Below are 26,305 nucleotides of genomic sequence, written 5' to 3'. Positions count from 1 at the left end.
CAATTATTCAGAATATTTTAGGTTTAAACTTTCTTGGGTACTTTTCTTCTTCCTTTCAATATATTTAGTTTTTACAATCTGCTATTCTATTTCTCACCTATTTAATTTGCTGAATTGAATTTAATTGGGCCATGTTATCACTAGGCACCTTGTTATTCCTTTAGGCATAGCAATTCTGTTGCCTGGGATAATTTGCCTGAGGATAGCTTTCTGGTCTTAAGAGAGCTTCACTTTAACTGAAAGTTAGAAACGGCTTCTGCAGATTTCAAATATATTTGTCTAAAGTTGATCCAGGTAAATTTTATTTTTGTTTATATTAACAACAAAAAAGCTGCCACCAAAATTGGGGAAACATTTAGGGAAATGATAATGTAGCATTTTAATGCCAGTAAAAATATTTATAATCCATAAATATTACATCTTGCTACCAACAGTTTTACCTTGTGGCCACTATAAAAACAAATATTTTTTTGTGAGTAACTTTTACATATTAGATTTATATAAATATACAATGTATTTTTATATATGAATAATCTCTAAAAACGAATGCCATCTATAATAACAATAGATAATCATGCAAATATATTAAGTTCAATAGGAAAAACTGTAGACCTTCATAAAAGAAAAAAGCTTGACCATAGTATTCAGATCTTCACATGAACGAGGTACTCACTAAGCACAGGTAATTAATGTAAAATAAAGTGCTAGAAATTAGACATATTTGAGTGTGTGTATCTGCACAGTGCTTGATTTCCAGTTGTCATTTTAAAAGAGAAAAAGTATATTGGAATATACTCTTCTTTTCCCTGAAGAGTAATACATTTTAGTTTGGAACATTCTTTTTCTTTCTTTTATTCTCTTCCTGTCTTTCCTTTGCTTCCCTCTCTCCTTCCTTCCTTTCTTCTTCTATTTCAAAATTTAAGTTAATCTTGATTGGTTAGAATTTTTCAAATCACCACTGGTAGCATTCCCTTTTACACAATTACCCATCAGCCAGATGATAGCCATAGGTGGCATGACAACAAAGATGGAACTTGCTGTGGGACATGCACAATTCCCAGAAAGAGCTTTCACTCTTTTTTGCTCCCACTCAATGAAAGGGAATGAAGGTTTTAATCTTTGTAGGTATAATCTTGAGCTTTATATCTGTGTATTTCTTAAATCATTTTTGAACTTTGCAACTGCATATATTGTTAGTGATAGATCATTTGTGATGTGCCTGGAGATTGAGCATGACTGACTCTTGTGGAGAAAATTGCAAGTGTTTGGGAACATCTGCACTGAAGCTCAGGTGCCCCAGGGGGCCATTGTCTGAGTAGTGGAAGAGGGGAGGTGGGTCTAAGTGATGAAATCTAGGTGATCTGATCTGGTTAAATTGATCATTTTAAAGTCAGATTCTCTCCCTACAATATCAAATATAGCTAACATTTATTGAGTGCAAATGCTATTCTGAATAATTTACATACATTGCTTCGTTTAGTACTCATAACTACAGAAAATAGGCACCGTCATTCTCCCCTAGTTTGTAATGAGGCTGAGTAACTTGCCTGAGGTTACAATCAAGGAAGTGGTGAAGGATTTAATGCCAGACCCAGGGCTAAAAAGAAAGCTTTAGACAATATTCAGTGTATACAGGATAAAACAAAGGGAAAAAAGGAAAGTTCACCTAAGTTTAAAATTTCAAATTAGATTTCTGTTCATTAATTTTATATCTGGCTACTTTACCAAATTCATTGATTAGCTCTAGTAGTTTTCTGGTAGAATTAATGCACAGAAATCTTTTGCATTCCTATACACTAAAGCTGAAAAATATGAAAGAGAAATTAAGGAAACACTCCCATTTACCATTGCAACAAAAATAACAAAATACCTAGGAATAAACATACCTCAGGAGACAAAAGACCTGTATGCAGAAAATTATAAGACACTGATAAAAGAAATTAAACATGATACAAACAGATGGAGAGATATAACATGTTCTTGGATTGGAAGAATCAGCATTGTGAAAATGATTATACTACTCAAAGCAATCTACAGATTCAATGCAATCTCTACCAAACTTCCAATGGCACTTTTCACAGAACTAGAACCAAAAATTTCACAATTTGTATGGAAACACAAAAGACCTTGAATAGCCAAAGCAAACTTGAAAAAGAAAAATGGAGCTGGAGGAACCTGGCTCCTTGACTTCAGACTATACTACAAAGCTACAGTAATCAAGACAGTATGGTACTGGCAAAAAAAAAATATATATATATATATATATATAAATCAATGGAACAGAATAGAAAGCCCAGAGATAAACCCATGCACGTATGGTCACCTTACCTTTGATAAAAGAGGCAATAATATACAATGGAGAAACGATAGCCTCTTCAATAAGTGGTACTGGGAAAACTGGACAGCTACATGTAAAATAATGAAATTATAACACTCCTTAACACCATACACAAAAATAAACTCAAAATGGATTTAAGACCTAAATATAAGGCCAGACACTATAAAACTCTTAGAGGAAAACATAGGCAGAACACTCTATGACATAAATCACAGCAAGATCCTTTTTGACCCACCTCCTAGAGAAATGGAAATAAAAACAAAAAATACAAATGGGACCTAATGAAACTTAAAAACTTTTGCACAGCAAAAGAAACCATAAACAAGACCAAAATACAACCTTCAGAATGGGAGAAAATATTTGCAAATGAAACAACTGACAAAGGATTAATCTCAAAATTTACAAGCAGCCCATGCAGCTCAATATCAAAACAACAAAGAGCCCAATCCAAAAATGGGCAGAAGACCTGAATAGACATTTCTCCAAAGAAGATGTACAGATTGCCAGCAAACACATGAAAGAATGCTCAACATCTCTAATCACTAGAGAAATGCAAATTAAAGCTACAATGAGGTATCACCTCACCCTGTCCATCCTCAAAAAATCTACAAACAATAAATTCTGGAAAGGGTATGGAGAAAAGGGAACCCTCTTGCACTGTTGGTGGGAATGTAAATTGATACAGCCACTATGGAGAACACTATGGAGGTTCCTTAAAAATTTAAAAATAAAACTACCATACAACCCATCAATCCCACTATGGGGCATATAACCTGAAAAAATGGTAATTCAAAAAGAGTCATGTGCCACAATGTTCATTGAAGCTCTATTTACAATAGCCAGAACATGGAAGCAATCTAAGTGTCCATCGACAGATGAATGGATAAAGAAGATGTGGCACATATATGCAATGGACTATTACTCAGCCATAGAAAGAAACAAAACTGTGTTATTTCTAGTGAGGTGGATGGACCTAGAGTCTGTCATACAGAGTGAAGGAAGTCAGAAAGAGAAAAGTAAGTACTGTATGCTAACATATATATATGGAATCTAAAAATATTTTAAATGGTTCTGAAGAACCTAGGGGAAGGACAGGAATGAAGAGCAGACATAGAGAATGGACTTGAGGACATGGGGAGGGGGAAGGGTAAGCTGGGACAAAGTGAGAGAGTGGCATGGACATATATACACTACCAAATGTAAAATAGATAGCTAGTGGGAAGGAGCTGCATAGCACAGGTAGATCAGTTCGGTGCTTTGTGTCCACCTAGAGAGGTGGGATTGGGAGAGTGGGAGGGAGACACAAGAGGGAGGAGATATGGGGATATTTGTATATGTATAGCTGATTCACTTTGTTATACAGCAGAAACTAACACACCATTATAAAGCAATTATACTCCAAAAAAGTTGTTAAAAAAAAAAGAGACAATCCATCATATTAAAAATGTATAAATGAAGAAAATAAAAACAAATACAATTTCAAATGAATTAACTAAATGCCAATCAAGGAACTCAAATAAAATTGAAGTACTAATGTAAGGCTAAAACTTTAAAGTTACTAAAGAGTTGATTACTCAGGTTCCTAAAACAGTGAAGACTGGTTTGTAGGCTTTTGTGGCCTCTGGAGCCACCTCCAAATCTGAGTGACAATGAGAAATGATCAGCACAATTAAATCCTAGCGTCCAGGGCAATGCACAGAAAGAGGAAAGCTTCAAGGCAGGGCATGTGTTTGGGGAAAAAATTTGTAAGAAAAACTCCTGTACAAAAGTGTTGTTTTAAACATTCTCAATTCAAACTAATAGCATTATACATTTTAAGATACTTTAACTCTAATTTAGTTTTATACAGATGACTAACATTCTCCAACAAAACCTCATTAAATCTTATTCTGAAAAATTTATGTCTGTTTTATTATCCTTTGGAGTCCTCTCTTTCAAAATAGAGAATGAAAAGGAGCAATTGATTCTGAGGGGAACAAAATCCTCCACCCCAAAATGTCTCTTTGGCTTGAGGATTATCTGAGGCTGATTGCTTTTAAGAGACAAAGACTCAGGAAGTCTTTCTTTTTACCTTCCCTTTAACTGCTTAAAAGAATTTAGATACGAGGCCCTGTCCAGGCAGAGCCCTCTCACCAGAGAAATCTATAGAGAACAACACCTACTGTGGTAGGGAAACTCAACAGGGCCTGGAGAGCAAAGTCCAATCTGTGTCCCATTTTCTCTATGGCACAGCAAATATTCATTTACCAAATATTTGTTTTTCCATCTCTATGTGAATTGCCTTCCTCCACTCTAAAGCCCCAAACCCTTACCCCGTTCTCCTTCCCTCAGGTGGCATATAGGCCTCAGTTGCCTAACTTGTTCTTGGGCCTCATAGTCTTGAGGAGACCCTGCATGTCACTAAATTTGGTTTTCTCCTGTTCATCTGTGTCACATCGATTTAATTTTTAGATGAGCCAAAATAACCTAGAAAAGGTAGAGGGAAAGTTTTTTTCCTCTCCAACAATTCAAAGTACAAGAACAATATCATAATTGGTGCAAATTTTCTATGACTAATCTATTTTTCACTCATGGTACTTATGTATTGTTTCACAGGCATATGTTTTTTAAATTATTTTCTGATCTCTTTAGTTATGTTTAAGATGTCATCATCAAATATTCACCATTGTGAAATGTAATATTTTTTAATTTTTACTGTTATAAAATATATCTCAACTATTCAATTTAAAAAGTAGATTATAGAAGAAGGAACATTGGACTGGGAACCAGAATACTTATGCATTTCCAGCATTGTGACTTTCAGATTATTTAAATCTCTCTTAGTCTATTTTCTTACATACAAAATGATGGAGATGGGCAAACTGGACTTATGTTGGCTATAGAATGACAATCCCACATGCTATTACTGAAACCGTATTCAGAAGAGCTATAGGTGAACTCATAAAGCAAACAAATATGTGATTGTTTTAAATTACAGAACTTCATTATTTCATGAAATTATGCATATTTAGCATATTATTTTTTCACTGATGGAAATTTAAATCTAAGCTTATACTGCATATGTCTCCAAACATAATTTATTTTTTAATCTCTTCATCATTTTTGAATTTGCAAATTATGAAGCATTTCAGGTATACAGGAAACCATAGAATAAATGGAACAGAACTCTACATTGATGGTAGTGAGATTAAACATTTTAACATCCAAGAATAATTTTAAAACAAAAATAATATATATATATATCAGCTACTAATTAATTCTATTATCTCTTATTATCTTTATTAAATTATATAATTTTATTATTGTCCTGAAGAGACCACCTAACAGTGGAAAGTTAACTCCTTGAACGCTTGAATTTTTTTTTAAATGCAGGGTAATTTAGGGCTGCCTACCTGCATTTGATTCTTGGGTATATTTTGATAAGCTTTTAAATGTTATCATAGCTGTTGCTAGTGAGTAATGGCTAATTAATTATTATACTTACAAGGACTTCAATAACTGAACAAATCTCAGTATTTTATAAATAAACTTTCAGTTATCCTTTATATGTTGTTGTGTTTTGTCTCCTTTTTATAATAAGGTCATGACAGCAACAGATTTCTTTATGAAGCTATTTTAAATTCTCTTCACTAGGCCATTTTAATGGCCATCAAGATTAGTCATACTCTTCTCCTGCTGTTTTGTTTCAAAATGTAATTAATTTTAAAATTACTGCCCCTATAACCAAATTGAGGCTAGCTCTTGAAAGGACACAAATACAATCATTCTAAAAGCATAACTTCTCTCTCTCCTCTTTCCCTTTCTCTGCCTTCCTGGTCCTTTTGCTCCTTAAGGTCCTGAAATGACAATTCAAGGGCAAAAGATCATAAAGAGAAAACCCAGCACTTAATTTCCAATCTCAGTTCCCGGTTTCTATCCTTTTAATCACTTTTTTTGTTCTTATTTTCTCTTTTTAATGGCAGCTTTCAAAGATTTTAACTTTTAAAATAGCACCAGTATATATTTGCCCTTGTTCAGTTTGGCATTCACTAAGAACCTCAACTAACATGTATCATTACATCCATGTCTAGCCAGTAATTCTGTAGCTAACCCACTGATTTACTGGTCAATCTTTAGGCAAATTTATTAAACTGCTAACATTACTAAACTCTTGCTCTGAACCAAGCAGTCTGCAAAGCAGCTTTGCAGATATTATTGCTAATTTACAACTTAATATAACAAATTAGCATCATCTCTCATTTACACATGAGAAAACTAAGGCTGAGAGGATCTAGGTAATTCATCAGGGTCACAAATCTTGTTAAAGGTCAGTTTTTGAATCCGGGGCTGTTGAAATCTAGAGTTCACCTAATTTAAGCTACTAAACAGCTCTGAGTAAAAAGCGTATGTTTTCTCAGGGTGCTGGTTGCTATCTCCTTGATTGTGTATAAAGATATCATAGGGAAGAAAATTAAAATTTCCCTGTAACAAGAAGACAGTGATCAATTTGCTTTATCAGAGAAGAAAACAGTCCTCTATCAAATGTGTAGTAATTAACTCTATTACCCAATTAATCTAAAACTTCTTGAAGTGTTTGAGCAAACATCCTCTAAGGGAAGCTTGTTTTTAATATTTTCCTAATATGAGCCATGGGGAAATGATAATAATGCTGGTCACTTGGCATTGCCAAAGTTCCTGAAACTTAACAAAGATGAGACATGACATCGTAAAAAGCCAGAAATAAGTGAAATAGTGTTATGATTGTTGGCCCAATTGTACTACTCTGTCAAATATGCTTCTGGATATGCAATTCAACATTAGTTTCATCATCCATGAAATGGAGTAAATCACTTCTGCTAAACAAGATTATGAAAAGGATTGAGTCAGACAATGCATGTAGAAATGCCTTATAATAAAGATATCCAGCTTGAAAGTTCTGCAAGTTGAGGCAAAGTGACTTTAGTAGTGAGAAATATTATTTTTCATTTAACAATTTGGGGAAAGGTATACTAAATTGAAGGCACATTTTATAAATTATGGTTATTTTCACAGAGAACACAGATATCAGGCTTATAACCTGCCTGCTTCTTTTTCTTTAAAATAGGGCCAGATTTCATTTCTTTTGTTGGACTAATCATATTAATATATTCAAGAATTTGAGTTATATTGTTTTCCTTTTAGTCTATAGATCAATTGACTTATGAATGAGTGTAGCCATCGCATTAAATATTATTTTGTTTGAAAAAATAATCTACCTAAATATACTTTGAAAGTTTCTTTTCGTCTTAAAAGATCTGTAGTAGGATGGTTTCCATAATGGATATCACCATGCCTAAGAAGTTTTCCCATCTTCTGATTTTTAATTTGACTCCGATTGAAATTGTTCTAAGTGGGAATGTGCTAATTTAGCCAAGGATGGTAGCCATCGGTTAAACACTAAGATCATTTTAGAAGAGTTGAATCAAAGAAATCACAATGTGACTGTACAGGCTTCATCAGCGACTCTATTCGTCAACTCCAGTGATGATTCTCTTGTGAATTTTGAGGTGATATCTGTTTCCTACAAGAAAAGCAACATCGGCTCCTTAATTGAACATCTGATAATGCTGTGGATAGATCACAGACTGACTCCTCTCACGCTCTGGACTTTTTACAAAGAACTAGGAAAACTCCTACATACTTTTTTTCAGATTAATATACAAATCTGTGATTGAGTATTAAAGAACCCCAAGTTAATGGCAAGACTTCAGAAAGGAGGCTTTGATGTGCTGCTAGCCGACCCAGTAACAATCTGTGGAGACTTGGTTGCTCTGAAATCAGGAATTCCATTTATGTACACTTTGAAGTTCTCTCCAGCCTCAGCAGTAGAGAGACACTGTGGAAAAATCCCAGCACCTGCCTCCTATGTACCTGCAGCACTTTCAGAGCTCACTGACCAGATGACCTTTGGCGAAAGGGTTAAAAATACCATATCTTATCCACTGCAAGATTATATATTTCAGTCCTACTGGGGACAATGGAATTCATACTATAGCAAAATCCTAGGTAAGTCTCTAAAATATTATCTTACTATTGATTCTAGATATCTTATTTATTCTTATTGTTAATACAGCAGAAGGTTTCCATACCACCGCCTATGCCAAGCTGAAGTAAATACACTTATTATGCATTTGTACACATCCTTGAACATTATTTCTGGATAAATTCCTAGAAAATAGAGTGGTGGTATTAATACGTATGTTGTTGTCTCAAAGCAAATAATGTTGTGCTTATTTAGGTAATAGCTTTTCAATGTGTAAATCAATCTTCAAATATAAATGAAAATACCTTTACTAGGATAAATTATGACACTGCTAAAAAATACCTTGACACACATTTTGAAGTGATACCTGATTTACTTTCCCTCTTCATTCTTCATTTTTTCTTTTCTGAGGAAGCTTTAAAAAGCCTAGGGTTAGGCATTGGAAACTTGAATTTATACTCTGCTCTGCCTCTCACTATCTCTCCATCCTTAGGTTCCCCTGGGTGCTTGCGCCAGCACTGCCTCCAACTTAATTGCTCAGGGACCTTTGGCAAACCTCAAGGTTCCTTGTCTCACAGATTCCTTTATGAGCATCAAACAAAATAAAACAAACTGTCAAGGCCAGTTCTGGTTCATTGTATATATTATTTCTTTTTCTCATCTTCATGAGTCTTCCTTTCTTTATTTTTCTGTTTTCTTTTCTAATTAATGCTTTTTTCTCTAGGTCTATTAGTAGTAGCAGGGATACTAATTAAAAGCAAAAATTAATAGTTGATGTTACCAATGGTACTTTCTTATAAAGGTAATATGCAAAATACTATTCTTTCACTCACCTTTTGGCTTTCCTCTGTCCCTCCCTTTATTTCTTTTCTTCCTTCTTCCATCTCTCCCTATCTCCCTTCATTTATTTTACTTTCTTCTTTCCCTCTTCCTTCCTTCCCTCCTCTTTTCCTCCCTCCCTCCTTCCTTCCTTCCTTCCTTCCATCCATCTCGCTTTCTTTGTGTAGAAAAGTTACCAAATACCAGCCCAGTACCTACCTCTTTTCTAGGTACTGGGAATACAACAGTTAGCAAAACAGATCAAAATCTCTACTCTACCCTTATGGAGCTCACACTAGTAAACGGAGACAGTCAACAAATAAAATGAATCTATAAAATATACAGGGTGTTAGACTGTGATATATGCTATGTAGTAAAACACGAAGACTAGACAGTTCTGCAAGTAGTGTTATACTTTTAAATAGGGTGGCAAAGGAAGGTCTGAACTGAAAAGATGACATTCAGACAAAGACCTCAGAGCAGTGAGAATGAGAACCAGTAGGATCCCTGGAGAAAAAGCATTTCAGGCATAAGTAAAAACAAGTGCAAAAACCCATGGCAGGCCATAGATGCAGGACTTACATAAGGATTTACAATAAAGATTTAATGTATCTTGACCTTAAATCTTACTTTTCACAAGTAGAATCTGTAAAATTTTTTTCTTTCCTTGATTTTGGAATACTCTATCCTGTTTTCCATCACTTTTAAACTTCTTTGTGGAATTAGTCTAGAAGAAAGATATTGAACATATCATACACATATAAATAAAACATATGCAAGGTAATTAAATTTTGCATATACTTTTGTAGATATGGTAGAATTTTGAAAGTAAAATTCTGTGTTTTTATATCTTTTATAATGTAACATAACTATATTTTCTTTTTTTCTGGGTTCCAAATTTCATATGCTTCAGAAACATATTTCACTTTAAATTTAGGTGTTATTCACATGATTATTTCCCAAGACATTTGAAATGTGTGCTATAGTAGTTATCATTGCGCATATATGTATCACATACCAACAACTACTGTGGGTTTTGAATAAGGTAACTGTCTATAAATAAGGAGATATAAAAAGTAAAATGGTGAAGGGCCTTGCAAAGCACAGGAGATTCTGGGTTCAAGTTCCATTTGCTAAATGTGTGATCTCAGGCAGGTAAACTCGAGTCACAGCACATCCTTCTCTTTAAAATGGGGAAATTATTTCACAGTACTCTTTAGGATGATCATATGACACTTTATGGATGGAAATGTTATGTCAATTATGAAGGTTTATACTTATGCTGAATATTATTTACACCAAACTACACAAGAACTCTGTAATGACAATGCCCTAATTATACTATCATGGGGCTATGTACATAGAAAGTAGTCAGTAAATATTTGTAGAAAATAAACGACCTCTGGGATATACTAAATCTCCCTTCTCAAAGGAAACCATGACAAATTATATAACGTGTGAAAAAGTCTTTGTGAAACAGAATGTTCCCAACTTCTCATTTGCACAGTATACTAATCTAGCTTCAGAAATCCCACATATTAAGAAATTAAATATTTTATTTACTTAAATCCTTTACGCTCTTCATGTTACTAAATGTAGTTGAACAACAAATAACTACCTTGAATATTTTATTTCAAATCAAGCTATATTTCCAAGAAGAACTGGTAAAATCTAATTTGTCTTTTGTTTTCAATTACATTCTTAAAGTATTAGAGATGCCTGTTAACTGTAAACTGACACTGAAATAGGGCAGGTACCTTATATTTGATATTATCTTTGAATACGAGATTTCATAATGTCAAATTTCTGAGAAGTTTCCATTTCAATGACTGTTCTTCAGTTCTGTGAGAAAAATAGACTAGAAAAATAGCATGCTTAAATGTGGTTAGAAAACAAACAAAAACCCTCAAAAATCTATTTTGAAAGAAATAGAAGTAAGTAACAAGGAAATATCTAACTGCATTGGTTAAAAATCCTGTTTTATTTATCAGTGAAGAAATATTTTGTGAATGAAGTAAATTAAAATGATCATCAATTCAATTTTGAATATGTTTCTAACACCTAATGGAACAGGCATATCTGGGAATATGCCGATATTGTTATTCATATTAAGGAGTGAATCTATTAATAAATCTTGCCCTGGCTAATTGTTCTGCAAGGCATCATCCAATTGCACTGAGCCTGATCTCTCCCCCAACCTCAGAGAGATTTGCTGTACATATAGTACATAGGTGGTTCTCATGTGGGAAGGATTTGAGACTAGCCTTTGCTACAGCTATAGGAAGGCCAAGGACTTGAATGTTGTAATGAAAATAGTTAAACCGATAAAGAAACTGAATAGTCCCATTTTGCCTGTGTCTTTTGGTTTCCTGATCTGTCTCCATTTTTCCCAGCACACTGCAGACAGGAGAGAGGAAAGCTCAGTACTAATCTATGTAACACTCAACCAGTGTAGCCTGCTTTTACCTCTAAGTACCATGTGGGTTCCATGTTGGTCCCTCTTTCCCTGCTGCTAAATTTTAGATGGATTCCCTAGAACTAACCCTACCTTTTCCCAGACGATTAAAATAAATTAATTAATTAAATAAATAAGCCTCATAACATTTCCCATCTACCCCACTTGACTGAAACTGGGCTAGGTTACTCACTACATTTTTTACATTTGATTTCTGGCTCCCTTTCTGGGCCCAATATTTTTTAATTTGTTTTTCTGTAACTCACTCCCATTCTAATCCTCATTGCCAACATCTCATCGTTTCCCTGGAAAAGGTGGATCTCTGTTAATCTGCTCTCACGTAGCAGATTATTTATTTATTTTGCGGTACGCGGGCCTCTCACTGTTGCAGCCTCTCCCATTGTGGAGCACAGGCTCCGGACACGCAGGCTCAGCGGCCATGGCTCACGGGCCCAGGCGCTCCGCGGCATGTGGGGTCTTCCCGGACCGGGACACGAACCCGTGTGCCCTGCATCGGCAGGCGGACTCTCAACCACTGCGCCACCAGAGAAGCCCTCACGTTGGCTTTTAATTCCTTCTCACATACGGTTTTCCTGTGGCCAGTGCTGTGAGATTTTAAAAATTCTCTGTAACCTTTCTTTGGAGGTAAAACATAAATCATAAATTGTACAGCTCATTGCAGTTTTGCAATATAAAGCCACCGATGCAACCAGCACCCAAGCCAGTACGCAAAACATTATTATACCCATAACGTCTTATCCCTCCTCGCATCAGTCCCTACAACTCCCATCTAAGGGTAACGACTTTCTTGACCTCGAACACCACAGATTAAATTTGCCTGATTTTAAACTGTAAAACTGAACCACACATTATGACTCTTTTGTATTTTGCTCCTTTTATTTAACATCATGTTTTTTTGTCCAAGTCGTTGTACGTATAGTATGTTCATTCTCAAATCTATTGAGTTAATATACATTTTACTTATCTATTCTACTGTTGACAGTCATGTTGGCTATCTTGGTTTTGGCTATGTATGATAAACATTGCTATGAACATTCTTGTACATGTCTTTTGGTGAATACATGTATGTCATAGTATGGGGTATATACATAAGAGTGGAATTGCTAAGTCATAGGTTATGCATCTGTTTAGGTTTAGAAGATACTGCTGAAGTCTAGATTCTCAAGCACTTGTACGGATTGATAATCTCATCAGCCATTTACTAGGATTCCGATTGTTCTCCTTTTTTTTTTTTCTTTTCATTTTCATCTCACTGGGCATTTTCTTTTTTTCTTTTATTTTAATTGTAACCATATTGTTGATGTGCTCATTATTATTTTTTTATTAATGGTTAATCTGCATGTTGTTTTTCAAAAAGTACATAAAGCATACAGTGCTTTGTTTTATCAGATGTATATACCTTTGTAACCAACACGTCAATCTCTAAGATCCCTTTCTAACATGGCAGCTCTCCAGAACTTTTTAGACACTTATCAGACTGAATAACTCCTACCATTTAGTTCAGTTTTCTTATTTACTTCCATTTTTCTTTTTTTATTGAACTATAATTGATTTACAATATTATAACATATTTGTTTCAGGTGTATGACATAGTGATTCAATATTTTTATAGATGATACCCCATTTAAAGTTGTAAAACACTGGCTATATTCTCTGTGCTGTACAATATATCCTTATTGCTTATTTATTTTACATATAGTAGTTTGTATCTCTTAATCCCACTTCTACCTCCCCACTGGTAACCACTGGTTTATTCTCTATATCTGTGAGTCTGTTTCTGATTTGTTATGTACATTCATTTGTTTTATTTTTTAGATTTCAAATATAAGTGATAACTTAGAGCATTTGTCTTTCTCTGTCCAACTTATTTTACTAAGCATAATATCCTCTAGGTCCATCCACATTGTTGCAAATGGCAGATTTCACTCTTTTTTATGGCTGAGAAATATTCCATTGTGTGTATTATGTATATATATATATATATATATATATATATATATATATATATATATACACACACATCACATCTTCTTTATCCATTCTTCTGTTGGTGAACACTTAGATTACTTCCATAACTTGGCTATTGTAAATAATGCTGCTATGAACATTGGGGTGCATATATCTTTTTGAATTAGTGTTTTTGTTTTCTTTGGACTTCCATTTTTCTTTTTTGAGCTTTTTAATACACCCTATAATCATTTTAACTGTAAAAGTAACATCATTACATTGTCACTCATGTTCAATTTGTGATCCATCAAGCATCTCTGGTCTAATTTTCTATTCAGTGATTTGGCAGCTAATGCCCTTCCTAGATGTACCAAGTGTACATCTAAATGTGAGTGGACTAGAATACCTAGAGAAGGTGTAACCAAGGGAACAGCAGAGGTGATGCTTGTAATCCCAGCAACTCAGCCCCAGAGAACATGGTTACAGCAGGGAAGGCAGTGCACACAACTCAGGCCTCCTGGCTGCAATGGTGCTCGCAGCCACAGGTAACCGGGCAGCAGTGGGAGCAATGTCTATGACTCTGTCCTTCTAACCATGGAGACACCCACAACTCCAGGCCCTTGCCCCTGCCTCCAGTGGTAGTGCCTGTGAACCCAATAACTCCGAACACTGCAGAGGAACCTGTGACCCCCACTTCCCTCCATCTTTCCCCACCCCCTGTGGAGAACAAGCCTATGCGTGACTCAGGAGATGGCAGACAGAGCAGAAGCACCCACTATCCTGGAGCCTCAGGCAGCAATGCCAGTGACATCAGCAGCAGCAAGGCACCAAGGACTCCAAAGTAGTGACAATGCCAGCACTAGGCAACACCCATGACAGAGTTAGCAGAGGGTGGAAAGTGCCTATTCTCAAATATAACCAGTCAGCGCAGGTAAGAGAAACGAAAAACCTTTGCTATAGTGCCACGTACTGGAAAACAATAGAAAGACATTCACTACTTCGAATGTGCCAGCAGAGGAACAACTCATCAAGCTCCATGAAGATCCACAGTAACATTGTACCACAAAAAGAAAATGACAGTTGTCCAGAAACCAATCTTAAAATCACTGAATATCACAATCTGATAGAGAATTCAAAATAGCTATCATGAAGAAACCCCAACAAGCTACAAGAGAACTCCAAAAGTGAATTCAATGAGCTCAGGAATAAAATTAATGAATTAATTAACAGAAAAAATAATTTACCACGGAGATTTAAACTCTTAAAAGAATCAAACAGAAATTCTGGAGCTGAAGAACTCAAAACACTGGAGGTACCACACTCCCTGATTTCAAACTATAAAAAGCTATAATAATCAAGACAGCATGGAATTGACTGAAAAACAGATACATAAATCAACGGAACAGAATTGAGAGGCCAGAAATAAACCCACACATATATGGAGAATTAATTTATGACAAAGGAGCAAAGAACATACAATCTAGAAAGGATTCTCTCTTCAATAAATGGGTACAGGAAAAACATTTTACACAGAAATTTACATTGCAATATTGAATTACACTTTGTTTTATTGAATTATCCATAATGTTTTATTATTCTCACTGTTTTTTTAATTCCAAAATTATCAATATTATATATATGTGTGTGTGTCTATTTGATATTGATGTTGTAGATATTGTTTAAAGTTGAACATATGCATCTATCTATATAAAGTGGTATTATATATTATATAATATTATATATAGTGTATATTATAAGAGATATCAACTTTTTTTCAGTTTATCAAAGCATTTTTATTAATTTTTTCTTTTACTTTTTAAAAAATTTATTGAGGTATAGTTAATTTACAAAATTATATAGGTTTCAAGTGTACAACATAGCAATTCACAATTTTTAAAGCTTATACTCAATTTATAGTTATTATAAAATATTAGCTATATTTTCTGTGCTGTACAATATATCCTTGTAGCTTAGTTATTTTATACATAGTAGATTGTATCTCTTAATCCCCTACCCCATCTTGCCACTCCTCCCTTCCCTCTCCCTAAAAAGAATTTTATTTTTAACAGTCTGCACTGACTCCCTGAGCATTAATATGGAAGTTGGCTTATCAAATGATGAACTCAATCTTCCAATTCAATGTAGGAACTGCTCATATTTAAACAATAAGTGGACCAGTTCTTTTTGGCCCTGTTAAAGCTAAACGTTATACCTGAAGGACCAGGAGATTCGTAATTCTTTGCATAGGGAGTCAAAGTTGAGCTAATTCTTTTTTTTTTTTTTTTCATAAGATGACATTTATTACTGTCAGTAAAATATAACACTAAAGACACTAAGTACAAAATAGGTTAAATATGTCATCTCCCCACACAATTAAGAGCTGACCCCCAAGATCCAAGTGGACGAAAGCTCTGAGGAAGCAGAAGGGCCATTCATTCTGCAAGAACCAAACTAGACATATCAACTTAAAAACATTACATATGTATAATATATATGTTTGTGTATGCAATATTATACTATGGATATGTTCAAGTTTGTAAAACATTACATATGCAGAACATCTCTCTATACATTATATATAATATTAAATATATATATATATATATATATATATATGTATAAGTTGAAAGTTTGTCTCCCCAGGTGCAGAGCTGTAACTTGGCAGTGGCTATATGTTTCTTTGAATTTCAATATAGATAACTATAGCATTTGAAAGTTATGGCAGTTTTATTTTCTTTTTTTTTCCCCTAGTGCATCCTTTTTTAAATACAATTTTTAAAAGTTACTTCCCATTTGCAGTTATTACAAAATATTGGCTACATTCCCCATGTTGTTATGTGAGTATTGGTATGTGCAAGTATATTTACTAGCTTTGTCTTCTGAATAAGACTAAAAACCCCAGTAGCACTGAACACACCTAACATACCTTGATTTTTAAGTGCCATTCTCTAATAAAATGAACCAGCATTCATTGAAGAAATGGTTGATTTTAAGGTTGGGGCTGTGAAAATAGTAGAGTTTCCTGAAACATTTTGTGGTATCAGAAAGTAAAGAGTGCTTGAAAATGATGGGGTCATATCAAAAGGACATAGGAACTAATATATGAAAAAGTTTCCAAAATCTGTGACAATTTGAGCAATAAAATGAATAATGATAATAAATTAAATAGAATCTATAAAAATAAATTTTTGAGTTATAGTGATATAAGTAAATAAATAATTGAGTAAGTAGGAAATTATTTAAATTCTAACTAATAAATATAGAAGGAACAATTAAATTTTTTAATTGACTGGGTTTTTAACATTACATTTACACAACCATAATAAAGTTATCAAAACTAGGAATTCTTATTAAAACATTGTCAATTATCCTGATGATTCCCTTTTTTCTTTCCAATATACAATCCAGGTTTCCCCCTTATATTTACTTGTCCAGTCTCCCTACTCTTCAATTTGTGACAGTTCCCACAGTCTTTCTTTGTTTTTTCCTTTATGAAGAGTACCGGCTAGTTATTTTTCAGAATATCCCTCAATTTTTTTTTCTGGTATTCTCTTGTGATTAGGGTGAGATGATGCATTTGGGGTAAGAATACTACCAAAGCAATCTTGTGTCCTTCACAGTGTGACATAGCAGAGGTACATCATAGAGATAGGTTATTACTAGTGATCATATTTTGATCACTTAGTTAAGATGGTGTCTGAGAGGATTCTCCCTATTTCACCCTTTGTAATTAATAAGTATCTTGAAGGGAGATACTGTGAGACTATGCAAATCATGCTATTCATATGTCTGCACATATTTTTACAATCCTTTACAGTAAATTTCCAATTAATAGTTACAGAAGGAGTAATGGAAATAGAAAATCACTATTAGGCAAACACATAGTAATAACTACTGCAGGGTATACAGAAATTTCTATACTTAATTTGAAACTTTTTATGTCTAAAATGATTATTTATTTAAAAAGTTAAAGTAATTGGAAGATTTGGTTAAAGGAACATTAATGTAGGGCTTAGTTGTGCAGACTGGTTGCATGAAAAATGCACAAGCTTTAAAGAGTGAAAAAAGACTTGAGAGAGGAGGCACCAAGTAGGCAAAACCACTAACTAGATTCAAGTCTTAAGTCTATTCTCCATGCCTCTTCACCATTCTATCATATTTCCTATTTCATTTTTTTAAATTCAGAACTTAATTCCACATAACATCTTCTGATTTCTCTTTTGGGTCACTGTTCATTTGTACAGTTGCATTTAATCTGCTCTTCAGTCAAAATTGACTTTTAAATTTTATTTGTTGAATTCTTAATTTCCAGAAATTCACTTTATTTCTTTAGCAAATTTTCACAATTATTCTTTTTAATCTCTTGTTCCTTGCCCATATTTTCGGACTTCACTTTCATAACCTTAAATCTATTGTACAAAATAATTTTATTTTTCATTCAAACAATAATAATACTTCAAATCATTGCGCTAATATTTCTGGTCTCTGTTGCTTTTTCTGGTTCTCAGTCCTGAAGCCTTGTTTCCTTGTGAAAAGGAGCTGTTTATTTCCCTTGAAATTTTATCTGTGGGAACCTTTGAAGCTGGGGTCAGTTTCTTCAAAGAGCCTTTTCTAGTTTGAGCTGCAAATCCATACAAAAGCTGACTGTGTTAATTCTAAGGGAAGATTTTTTTCATCCATACAATGCCAAGTCAAAAATAGCAATTTTCCTTGCTGTAAACTTCTGTGTAAAGGAATTATTCATAAAAGCGAGGCCATATCTCGAGAATCTAACATTACATGAACATACGCAGGGTGTGGGGTCTTAGGCAAACCTTCAGACTTTCCTTCTCCCTACTCCTGCCCTATACTGTGTATTCTTCAAAGAAATGACAAGCTTGAACATCAGAATTCCTGCTTTGACTTTGTTTAGGGATTCTGCTGCAAAATGAATTTTAATGGGGCAATTTTATATTTTATCTAGAATTTTAAATGTTTCAGTTTGACATAAGTGAAAAAAGGCCTATATTTTTAAATTTATGCAAATAAATCCTTCAAAATCTGAGTTCTACCTTAGTTTTCTCATATAATAAAAGAACTTAGAAATATTTCTCTACCAAATTACACATGTAGGTTGTGGTCAATTTCTGACCTGTATTATATATCTCTGCTCTCTCTTTGACTTTGTTTAAGCTGTTTACAGCATATGAATTTTGTCATAGTGAGTAGATAAATTTATGTCTTTTTTTTCAAATCACTTCTGGGTTACTTATCCTGTATAAAAGGACCTTCCTCCTTTAAGATTACAATGTTATCTCAATTTTTCTTTTCGTGGATTTATGGTTCTGTCCTATCTTCTTGTTTTCTGACTCTCTTTTGGATTCTACTTTTTACCAATTACTACCAGAACTTAGCCTAACTATGCAACATAGCACAACCCTCAATCCTTGGTCCTGGATTTATCTTGGCATCTTCTAAGCAAACCTACTCTGTGTTTTCATTTTAGCAAAACAGATAATCTCTCAAGGGATTTGAAATTTCAATATATCTCTTTCAAATTATTGAAATCAGTATAATTTTGTAACTGAATATAACCCTTGATATAACTATGCCACACGTCTTAGAACACAAATACATTAATATTATCTTTTACTTCTAAGTGATACTTTTCAACCTGCTAAATAGACTCTTAAAGACTTAGCTAACTCATAATTCCATCATTCCCTTCCTCCACTAAGCAACCTCCTTCATGGGCTTTGCCCTTCCTCAATTCATCTCTACCTTATATGATCCATCTCCCTTATACTTGCAGAATAAGTATTAGTTAACTGGTTAACTTAGTTTCTCCAATAATCTGTGAGATCATTTTGAATTAGAACTGTATCTTACTTGTCTCTTTATGCCCTGCAAATAATATAGAATCTGGTATATAATAAGTGCTAAAAATTGCTTGCTGAAGGTATGAAATATCAAGAATTTGGAGAAGAATTGGAATTGGATTGAAATATGGATGGATGAGTAGACATAAAATCTGTACTTCTAAATTTTACCCCTCTCTTGGATTCACAGACATGTCCAGTCTTTAACTTACACACTGCAGGTCAAAAATTCTTCTGATAGCCACTCTTCCTTTAGTGTTTCATGATTTTGCTAGTGTCATTATCACACTCTGGTTGCTCAAAGTATAAACCAAGCACTTCCTTGTTAACTACTGGTCACCTTTCACTTCCTGTCAGTCATTAAGACTTTCATTCTATGCTCTCCATTCACAAATCAATATTATATTCTCCCTGATACTCTCATCAAATCTTGCTTTCTTAATATTTAATTTTTAACCAGTTACATATTCTTTTTTCTCTACAACTCAAATCCTATTTAGAGGTCAGAATAGTTTTATTAAAGGATATATATGATCATTTTCTGAACCTGATTCGAAAATTTGAGTTGACATATTTTTATGGAGATTAAAACTGAACCCAGGAGCTTCCCTGGTGGCGCAGTGGTTGAGAGTCCACCTGCCAATGCAGGGGACACGGGCTTGTGCCCCGGTCCGGGAGAATCCCACATGCCGCGGAGCGGCTGGGCCCGTGGGCCGTGGCCACTGAGCCTGCGCGTCCGGAGCCTGTGCTCCACAACGGGAGAAGCCATAACGGTGAGAGGCCCGCGTACTGCAAAAAAAAAAAAAAAACTGAACCCAGAGTATAGCATTCAAGGCTCTCCAAAGTGTCTTATTTTAACTAATATTTTCCTTTTCTGCACAGTTCTTTTGTGATAGCCTCTGCTCCATACATACTGAACTAATAACTGTATACTTAAATGACCATGACTTACATATTCATCTTTTTCTCCTGCTCTTCTATTCACCTTCAGAACCCTTCTCCTGTAATCTTTGCTACTGGGCTCAGCTGAAATGTCCCCTCCATCTTGAAGCTTTGTCTGATTTTCTTCACATTACAGTGACAGCATTTTCTGAGGCCCTGAAACTCTGTACCTTTGAACAGTATTTAGTATATTCCTCCTATATTATGTGATGTATGTGTTTTATCCACATACTAGCATGTGACCAACCTTATGACAAGACCTACATTTTATGTTTACCCAAATTATTAATCATCATGTTCCAAAAGATACACCATATTATTTACTAGACTTACTTAAATGGCTTCTTCTATCACATTTTAAAATTTTCATTTAAAAATATCTTTTCTATTTTAACATATTTAAAACAAACTCCTAGAATGTGGCAATCATTTCCTCCAAAATATATAAATATTTCATACCTCCTCCTGAACAAGTTTCATATAGTACTGTGCACAGTTAAAAACACTGGCAAAGTTCTCTGCATGTAAGTGCCATTTCCTAACTCTAGAAATTAATTTTTAACTTGATCTATGTCTAAATTGCCACTTCATTTCTGTGCCCAGCAAATATTCAACCTCTGTAGAGAAATGAGTGAGGCAGCTGCTGTCATGGTGTCTGAGAAATGGGTTTCAGCAATTCTACTGCTGCAGCTCAGCTTCACTGGCTGTGGATTCTGTGAGACGGTCCTGGTGTGGCCCTGTGACATGAGTCATTGGCTCAATCTAAAGGTTATTTTGGAGAAACTCACAAAAAGGTGCTACGAAGTAACTGTGTTGGTGTCTCCACAAAATCTCATCACTGATCACAACAAGCCTTCCACACTGAACTTTGAGGTGGTCCCTGTGCCACAGGACAGAAAGACTGCTGAAAATACACTAAATGACTTTTCAGACCTGTCTGTTAACGTCATGCCATCATTGTCACCCTAACAATCAGCAAAACAGCTGCAAGAATTTTTTCTTCAAATAAGTAGACACTTAACACTTCTGTGTGAGAGTGTTGTCTACAACCAGTCAATCATGAAGAAGCTCCAGGAAACCAACTATAATGTTATGATTATAGACCCTGTGATGCCCTGTGGAGAGCTGATTGCTGAGTTTCTGGGAGTCCCTTTTGTGTACACGCTAAGGCTCTCCTTGGGTAGCACAAGGGAGGAATACTGTGGGAAACTTCCAGCTCCGCCTTTCTATGTGCCTGTTGCCATGGTAGGACTAACAGACAAAATGACATTTCCAGAAAGGGTAAAAAAATTAATGCTTTCCATTTTCTTTGACTTCTGGCTCCAACAATATGACTGACACTCAGCTTTGGGACCAGTTTTACAGTAAAGTATTAGGTAAGAGACTCTGCTTTTCATTCTAAAGTAGTTATCAGAAGAAGCTAAGGAGGTTTCAGAAAAGTCTAGGAAGATGAAAGGAATATATTTTTAAAACTTTCACTTCCACATAAAATTCCACAACTGATAGCAATGAATTGTTATTCAATAAATAATTGGGAAGGGGAGGCAAGAAATATCTTGCTATAGTTACTCTTTCTTTCCAGTCATCTATTTTGTAGGATACTTCAATACTTAAAAGATTGTTACCAAAACAAAATGAAATATAAAACATGCTATTAAACGTCAATCCAGTGAAAGATGTATTTTTGTCAGATGCAGTATATCACAAATAGGTCTAGTACACTGAGTTTTCATAAAGGAGGACGTTTGACTTCTTATTGATAAAGAGAGTGTAATGTTTGTTGAAAGAGGAAGATAATCTTCTTGCCTGGTTTCAGTAATAAACTGAAACCTAAGCTATATTAACAATGGGATTAAATTTGTTATTTAACTTTCTTTGAATTTCGCTCTACAAATTTAGAATATCATAGATTATTAGATTGAAAATTTATACCATTCTCCTGTTGGACCAGAGTACCTTCTATTCCTATCTCTCTCATAAATTTGGGATGAAACTTCAGTAAGTCCTATGTGAACTGCTTCATCATAGCTGGTCATACTGAAAAGTTTCCTAGTATGTTTTATGTTTCTTGGAGGAGCATAATACAGAAACCTGGAAAATTAAATAGAAACTTAAAAGAGTTTACAGCTTGAGGTGTTAAAAACAGCATATTTTTCACTTCACTAGTTACATACGTTCTATTTTTAATCACTTGCCTTTTCTAATAAAGAATGGTTTTGCTTTACAATTTTCACATATCTAGCTCTTATCTGATCCCATCAGCTGAGGCTGGCTTTCACTTCAAATATTTTTTTTTTTACTGAAGTATAGTTGATTTACAATGTTGTGTTAATTTCTGCTGTATAGAAAAGTTATCAGTTATATATATGTATACATTCTTTTTTATATTCTTTTTCCATTATGGTTTATTTCAGGATATTGAATATAGTTCTCATGCTATACAGTAGGACCTTGTTGTTTATCCATTCTATATATAATAGTGCATCTGTTAACCCAGAATTCCCACTTTATCCCTTCCCCCACCTCCCTTCCCCCTTGGCAACCACAAGTCTGTTCTCTATATCTGTGAATCTGTTTCCGTTTCATAGATAGGCTCATATGTGTCATATTTTAGATTCCACATATAAGTGATATCATATGGTCCTTGTCTTTCTCTTTCTGACTTACTTAGGATGATAATCTCTAGTTCCAGCCATGTTGCTGCAAATGGCATTATTTCATTCCTTTTTATGGCTGAGTAATATTCCATTGTATATATATACTACATCTTCTTTATCCATTCATCTGTCGATGGACATTTAGGTTGTTTCCATGTCTTGGCTATTGTGAATAGTGCTGCTATGAACATTGGGATTCATGTATCTTTTTGAATTACGGTTTTCTCTGGATATATGCCCAGGATTGGTGGTCCATATGGTTCTAATTTTCATTTTTTGACGAACCTTCATACTGTTTTCCATAGTGGCTACACCAACTTACATTGCCACCAACAGTGTAGGAGGGTTCCCTTTTCTCCACACCCTCTCCAGCATTTGTTATCACTCCAAATATTTTTGAGAGTCATGAAGAAATATGAACTAACAAACAAAAGATCATACTGGGTATTATAAATATTAACTAATTTAACTTCCTTAATGTAGTAGTTTTCTAGGGATGCTATAACTAAATCTAAAAGACTAGATGGCATAAAAAAACAGAAGTCTATTTTCTCACAGTTCTGGAAGCTAGAAGTCCAAGACCAAGGTGTTGTCAAGGCTGGTTTCCCTTGAGGCCTATCTCTCTGGCTTGTAGATGGTCACCTTCTTGCTATGTCCTCTCATGGTCTTTCCTCTGTATATGTAAATTCATAGTGTCTCTTCCTCTTTTTGTAAGGTGATCTGTCATGTTAGATTAGGGCCCCACTCTTATAACCTCATTTAATTTTAATTACCTCTTTAAAGGACCTATCTTCAAATACAGTCAGATTTCAATATATTAATGTTAGAGGAACATAGTTCAGTCCATAACACTGATTTTTAATAGACACATTGTTTCACAGAAATAATAGTCAAAATAACCCACTTTAAAAATCCTTAGATTTACACACGATTTTGAATTTACACTGAATTGATTTCACAGTAAATAATTTAACAACTGATAAGAACTTCCTGGGTATAGGCAGTGTGTGGATTTAAGGTAAATAAGACTAGGGCCTTGGCCTCAATACTTCCCTCACAAATAAACACAAAACACAGAATTAGAAAAATACTCTGATTATTAGAGATGCTGCCCTAGTTCTAATCAATAACTTTCTAGGACATTTGTCATATTATACATAAATAGAGGAAAGGTATAGGATTCTGTATGTATACATATTATGAAACAAATATAGTCCTTAGGATCAATGGCAAATTTTTAACTCTAACATCTTTAATAGGTTTTTCTTTTACTGTAAGTACTGTCATTGATTTTCATTGCTGTACTCTCATGTTCTTTATTAAGCAATTCTGAATGCACTATGAGTATAATTTCATTCCTGATGTCATGATAAAAATAACTAATACAAATTGCTAAAAAATTTGAATGGAACAAAAGTATATATAATGAATGATAATTAGCTTCATGTTTCTCCTACATAAGCACTATTAACTTTTCTTGTTTTTACATCAAGATATTGTCTATGTATTATTAAACATAAATATACATTTTTTCTTTCTTTTACCAGTAAGAATAATGAGTAAATATTCATGTTTACCTACTTTTTCACTTAATATATATTTGACATCTTTCCACACAACATTTTAAAATCTACATTATCCTTTATATTGATTTAGTAATATTCATATGAATGGGTATAACAAATCATTGAACTGGTCTAGTGTGAAAGCTATACTTCGATTGTTCCAGCTCTGGTGTTACAAAAAAACATATATATATTGCCCTAAACTTTGGTACTTATATCTCTGCCACAATGTCCTCTAAAATTTTTGAAACATTTAACCTTTATCTTCAGACCTTTTCTTAGGTGGCCAGCAATTATTCCATTTTCTTATGGGCTGTTTATTCTATTGATCTCTAACTGGTCTGGAATTTTAGGGAATCTAAAGCCTTTCTTTCTATGATATGCATTACAAACATCTTTTTAAGCTCATCAATTGACTTAGGAATTTTAAACCAATTTACATCAACATAAAAATATTTTTATATAGTTTAAAAGATTACACATGAAGTTTCAGATTTTAGAAAATATCATACCAATAAAAAGTGAAAAAATGTAAGTATACAGTTGATGTAAATAATAAAATAAACTTCTGTGTGCATACAAGCAAGTTAAGAAATAGATAGTCGTCAGTCTCTTAGAAACATGCTTCTTCCAGTAAAAACCACAAGTCTGATTTTGGCGAACATTTTCTTGGAAATTTGATGTTTACCATTATATGTGATTTCCTCAACACTCTATTGTTTAGTTTATTTAAATATTATACAAATACAAGCATAGATGGGCTACTTATGCTCAATACTCTTTTTTTTTTTTTTTTTTTTTTTGCAGTACGCGGACCACTCACTGTTGTGGCCTCTCCCGCTGCGGAGCACAGGCTCCGGACGTGCAGGCTCAGCGGCCATGGCTCACAGGCCTAGCTTCTCCGCAGCATGTGGGATCTTTCCCGACCGGGGCACGAACCCGTGTCCCCTGCACCGGCAGGCGGACTCTCAACCACTGCGCCACCAGGGAAGCCCATGCTCAATACTCTTAAAGATGCAATCATGGTTTTTTTTTTAAGCTCTATAGATAGTGTTCTGTTGTGTGACTACATCATGACATTTTGTGGGTGGACAACTATCTATTTACAATTTTTTTTTATATAATGCTGCTATTATGAACATTTTTGTATATGTCCTCTGCTGTAATAACAGAGCAATAGTATCAATAGGATGTAAATTGTATATATATATATATATATAATATATTTCCCCTACTAGGTAATTTCAGACTTTTCTCAAAAAATTATACTCCAACCAAGACTATACAAAATTTTACCTTAACCAACACAGCATTTTAGTCCTCACAGTACCACATCCTTACTTAGCATATGATTGAATGACTTTTATTAACAGTCATCAGCAACTGTCGCCATGTTCTAATTTTATAATTCCTCAAAATAATGATTTTTTTTTAAGTTTGGTCAATATAGTAGGTCTGAAATTGCATCTTAGGTTTTATTTAGATTTCTATTACTAAGATTAAGTAACTTTTCATATTTTATGGGCCGTTTTTATTTCTTTTTCAGTGAATATCTTTCTCATGTCTTTTGCCCATTTTTTCTAATGGGTTTGCTTGTGCTTTCATTATGGATTCAATAAATTCCTTGTATACTCTATATAAGCCTTTGTTAGTTTCACGTATTGCAAACATCTTCTTGGCAGTTTATAATGTGCTTCTCATT

At 34.2% G+C, this 26,305-nt stretch overlaps 1 protein-coding gene across 1 annotated transcript in view; it reads left to right on the top strand.

The window, feature by feature from the left end:
- The window catches only part of LOC113611085 (uncharacterized), a 46,540-nt gene that overhangs the window by 3,609 nt on the left and 16,626 nt on the right, over positions 1-26,305 (top strand). Inside the window, 5 exon segments of the mRNA XM_027089651.1 lie at positions 7,727-8,362; positions 14,218-14,422; positions 18,090-18,168; positions 20,985-21,716; positions 21,718-21,757. Of these exon segments, the coding sequence (XP_026945452.1) occupies positions 7,727-8,362; positions 14,218-14,422; positions 18,090-18,168; positions 20,985-21,716; positions 21,718-21,757 (1,692 nt within the window).

Source organism: Aethalodelphis obliquidens, unplaced genomic scaffold, assembly GCF_003676395.1.
Source record: "Aethalodelphis obliquidens isolate GAN/ISIS:26980383/991018 unplaced genomic scaffold, ASM367639v1 scaffold67, whole genome shotgun sequence".
Classification (NCBI taxonomy): Eukaryota; Metazoa; Chordata; class Mammalia; order Artiodactyla; family Delphinidae; genus Aethalodelphis; species Aethalodelphis obliquidens.
The sequence above is the reverse complement of the archived record's forward strand: the minus strand, read 5'-3'. Positions and strand labels throughout refer to the sequence as shown.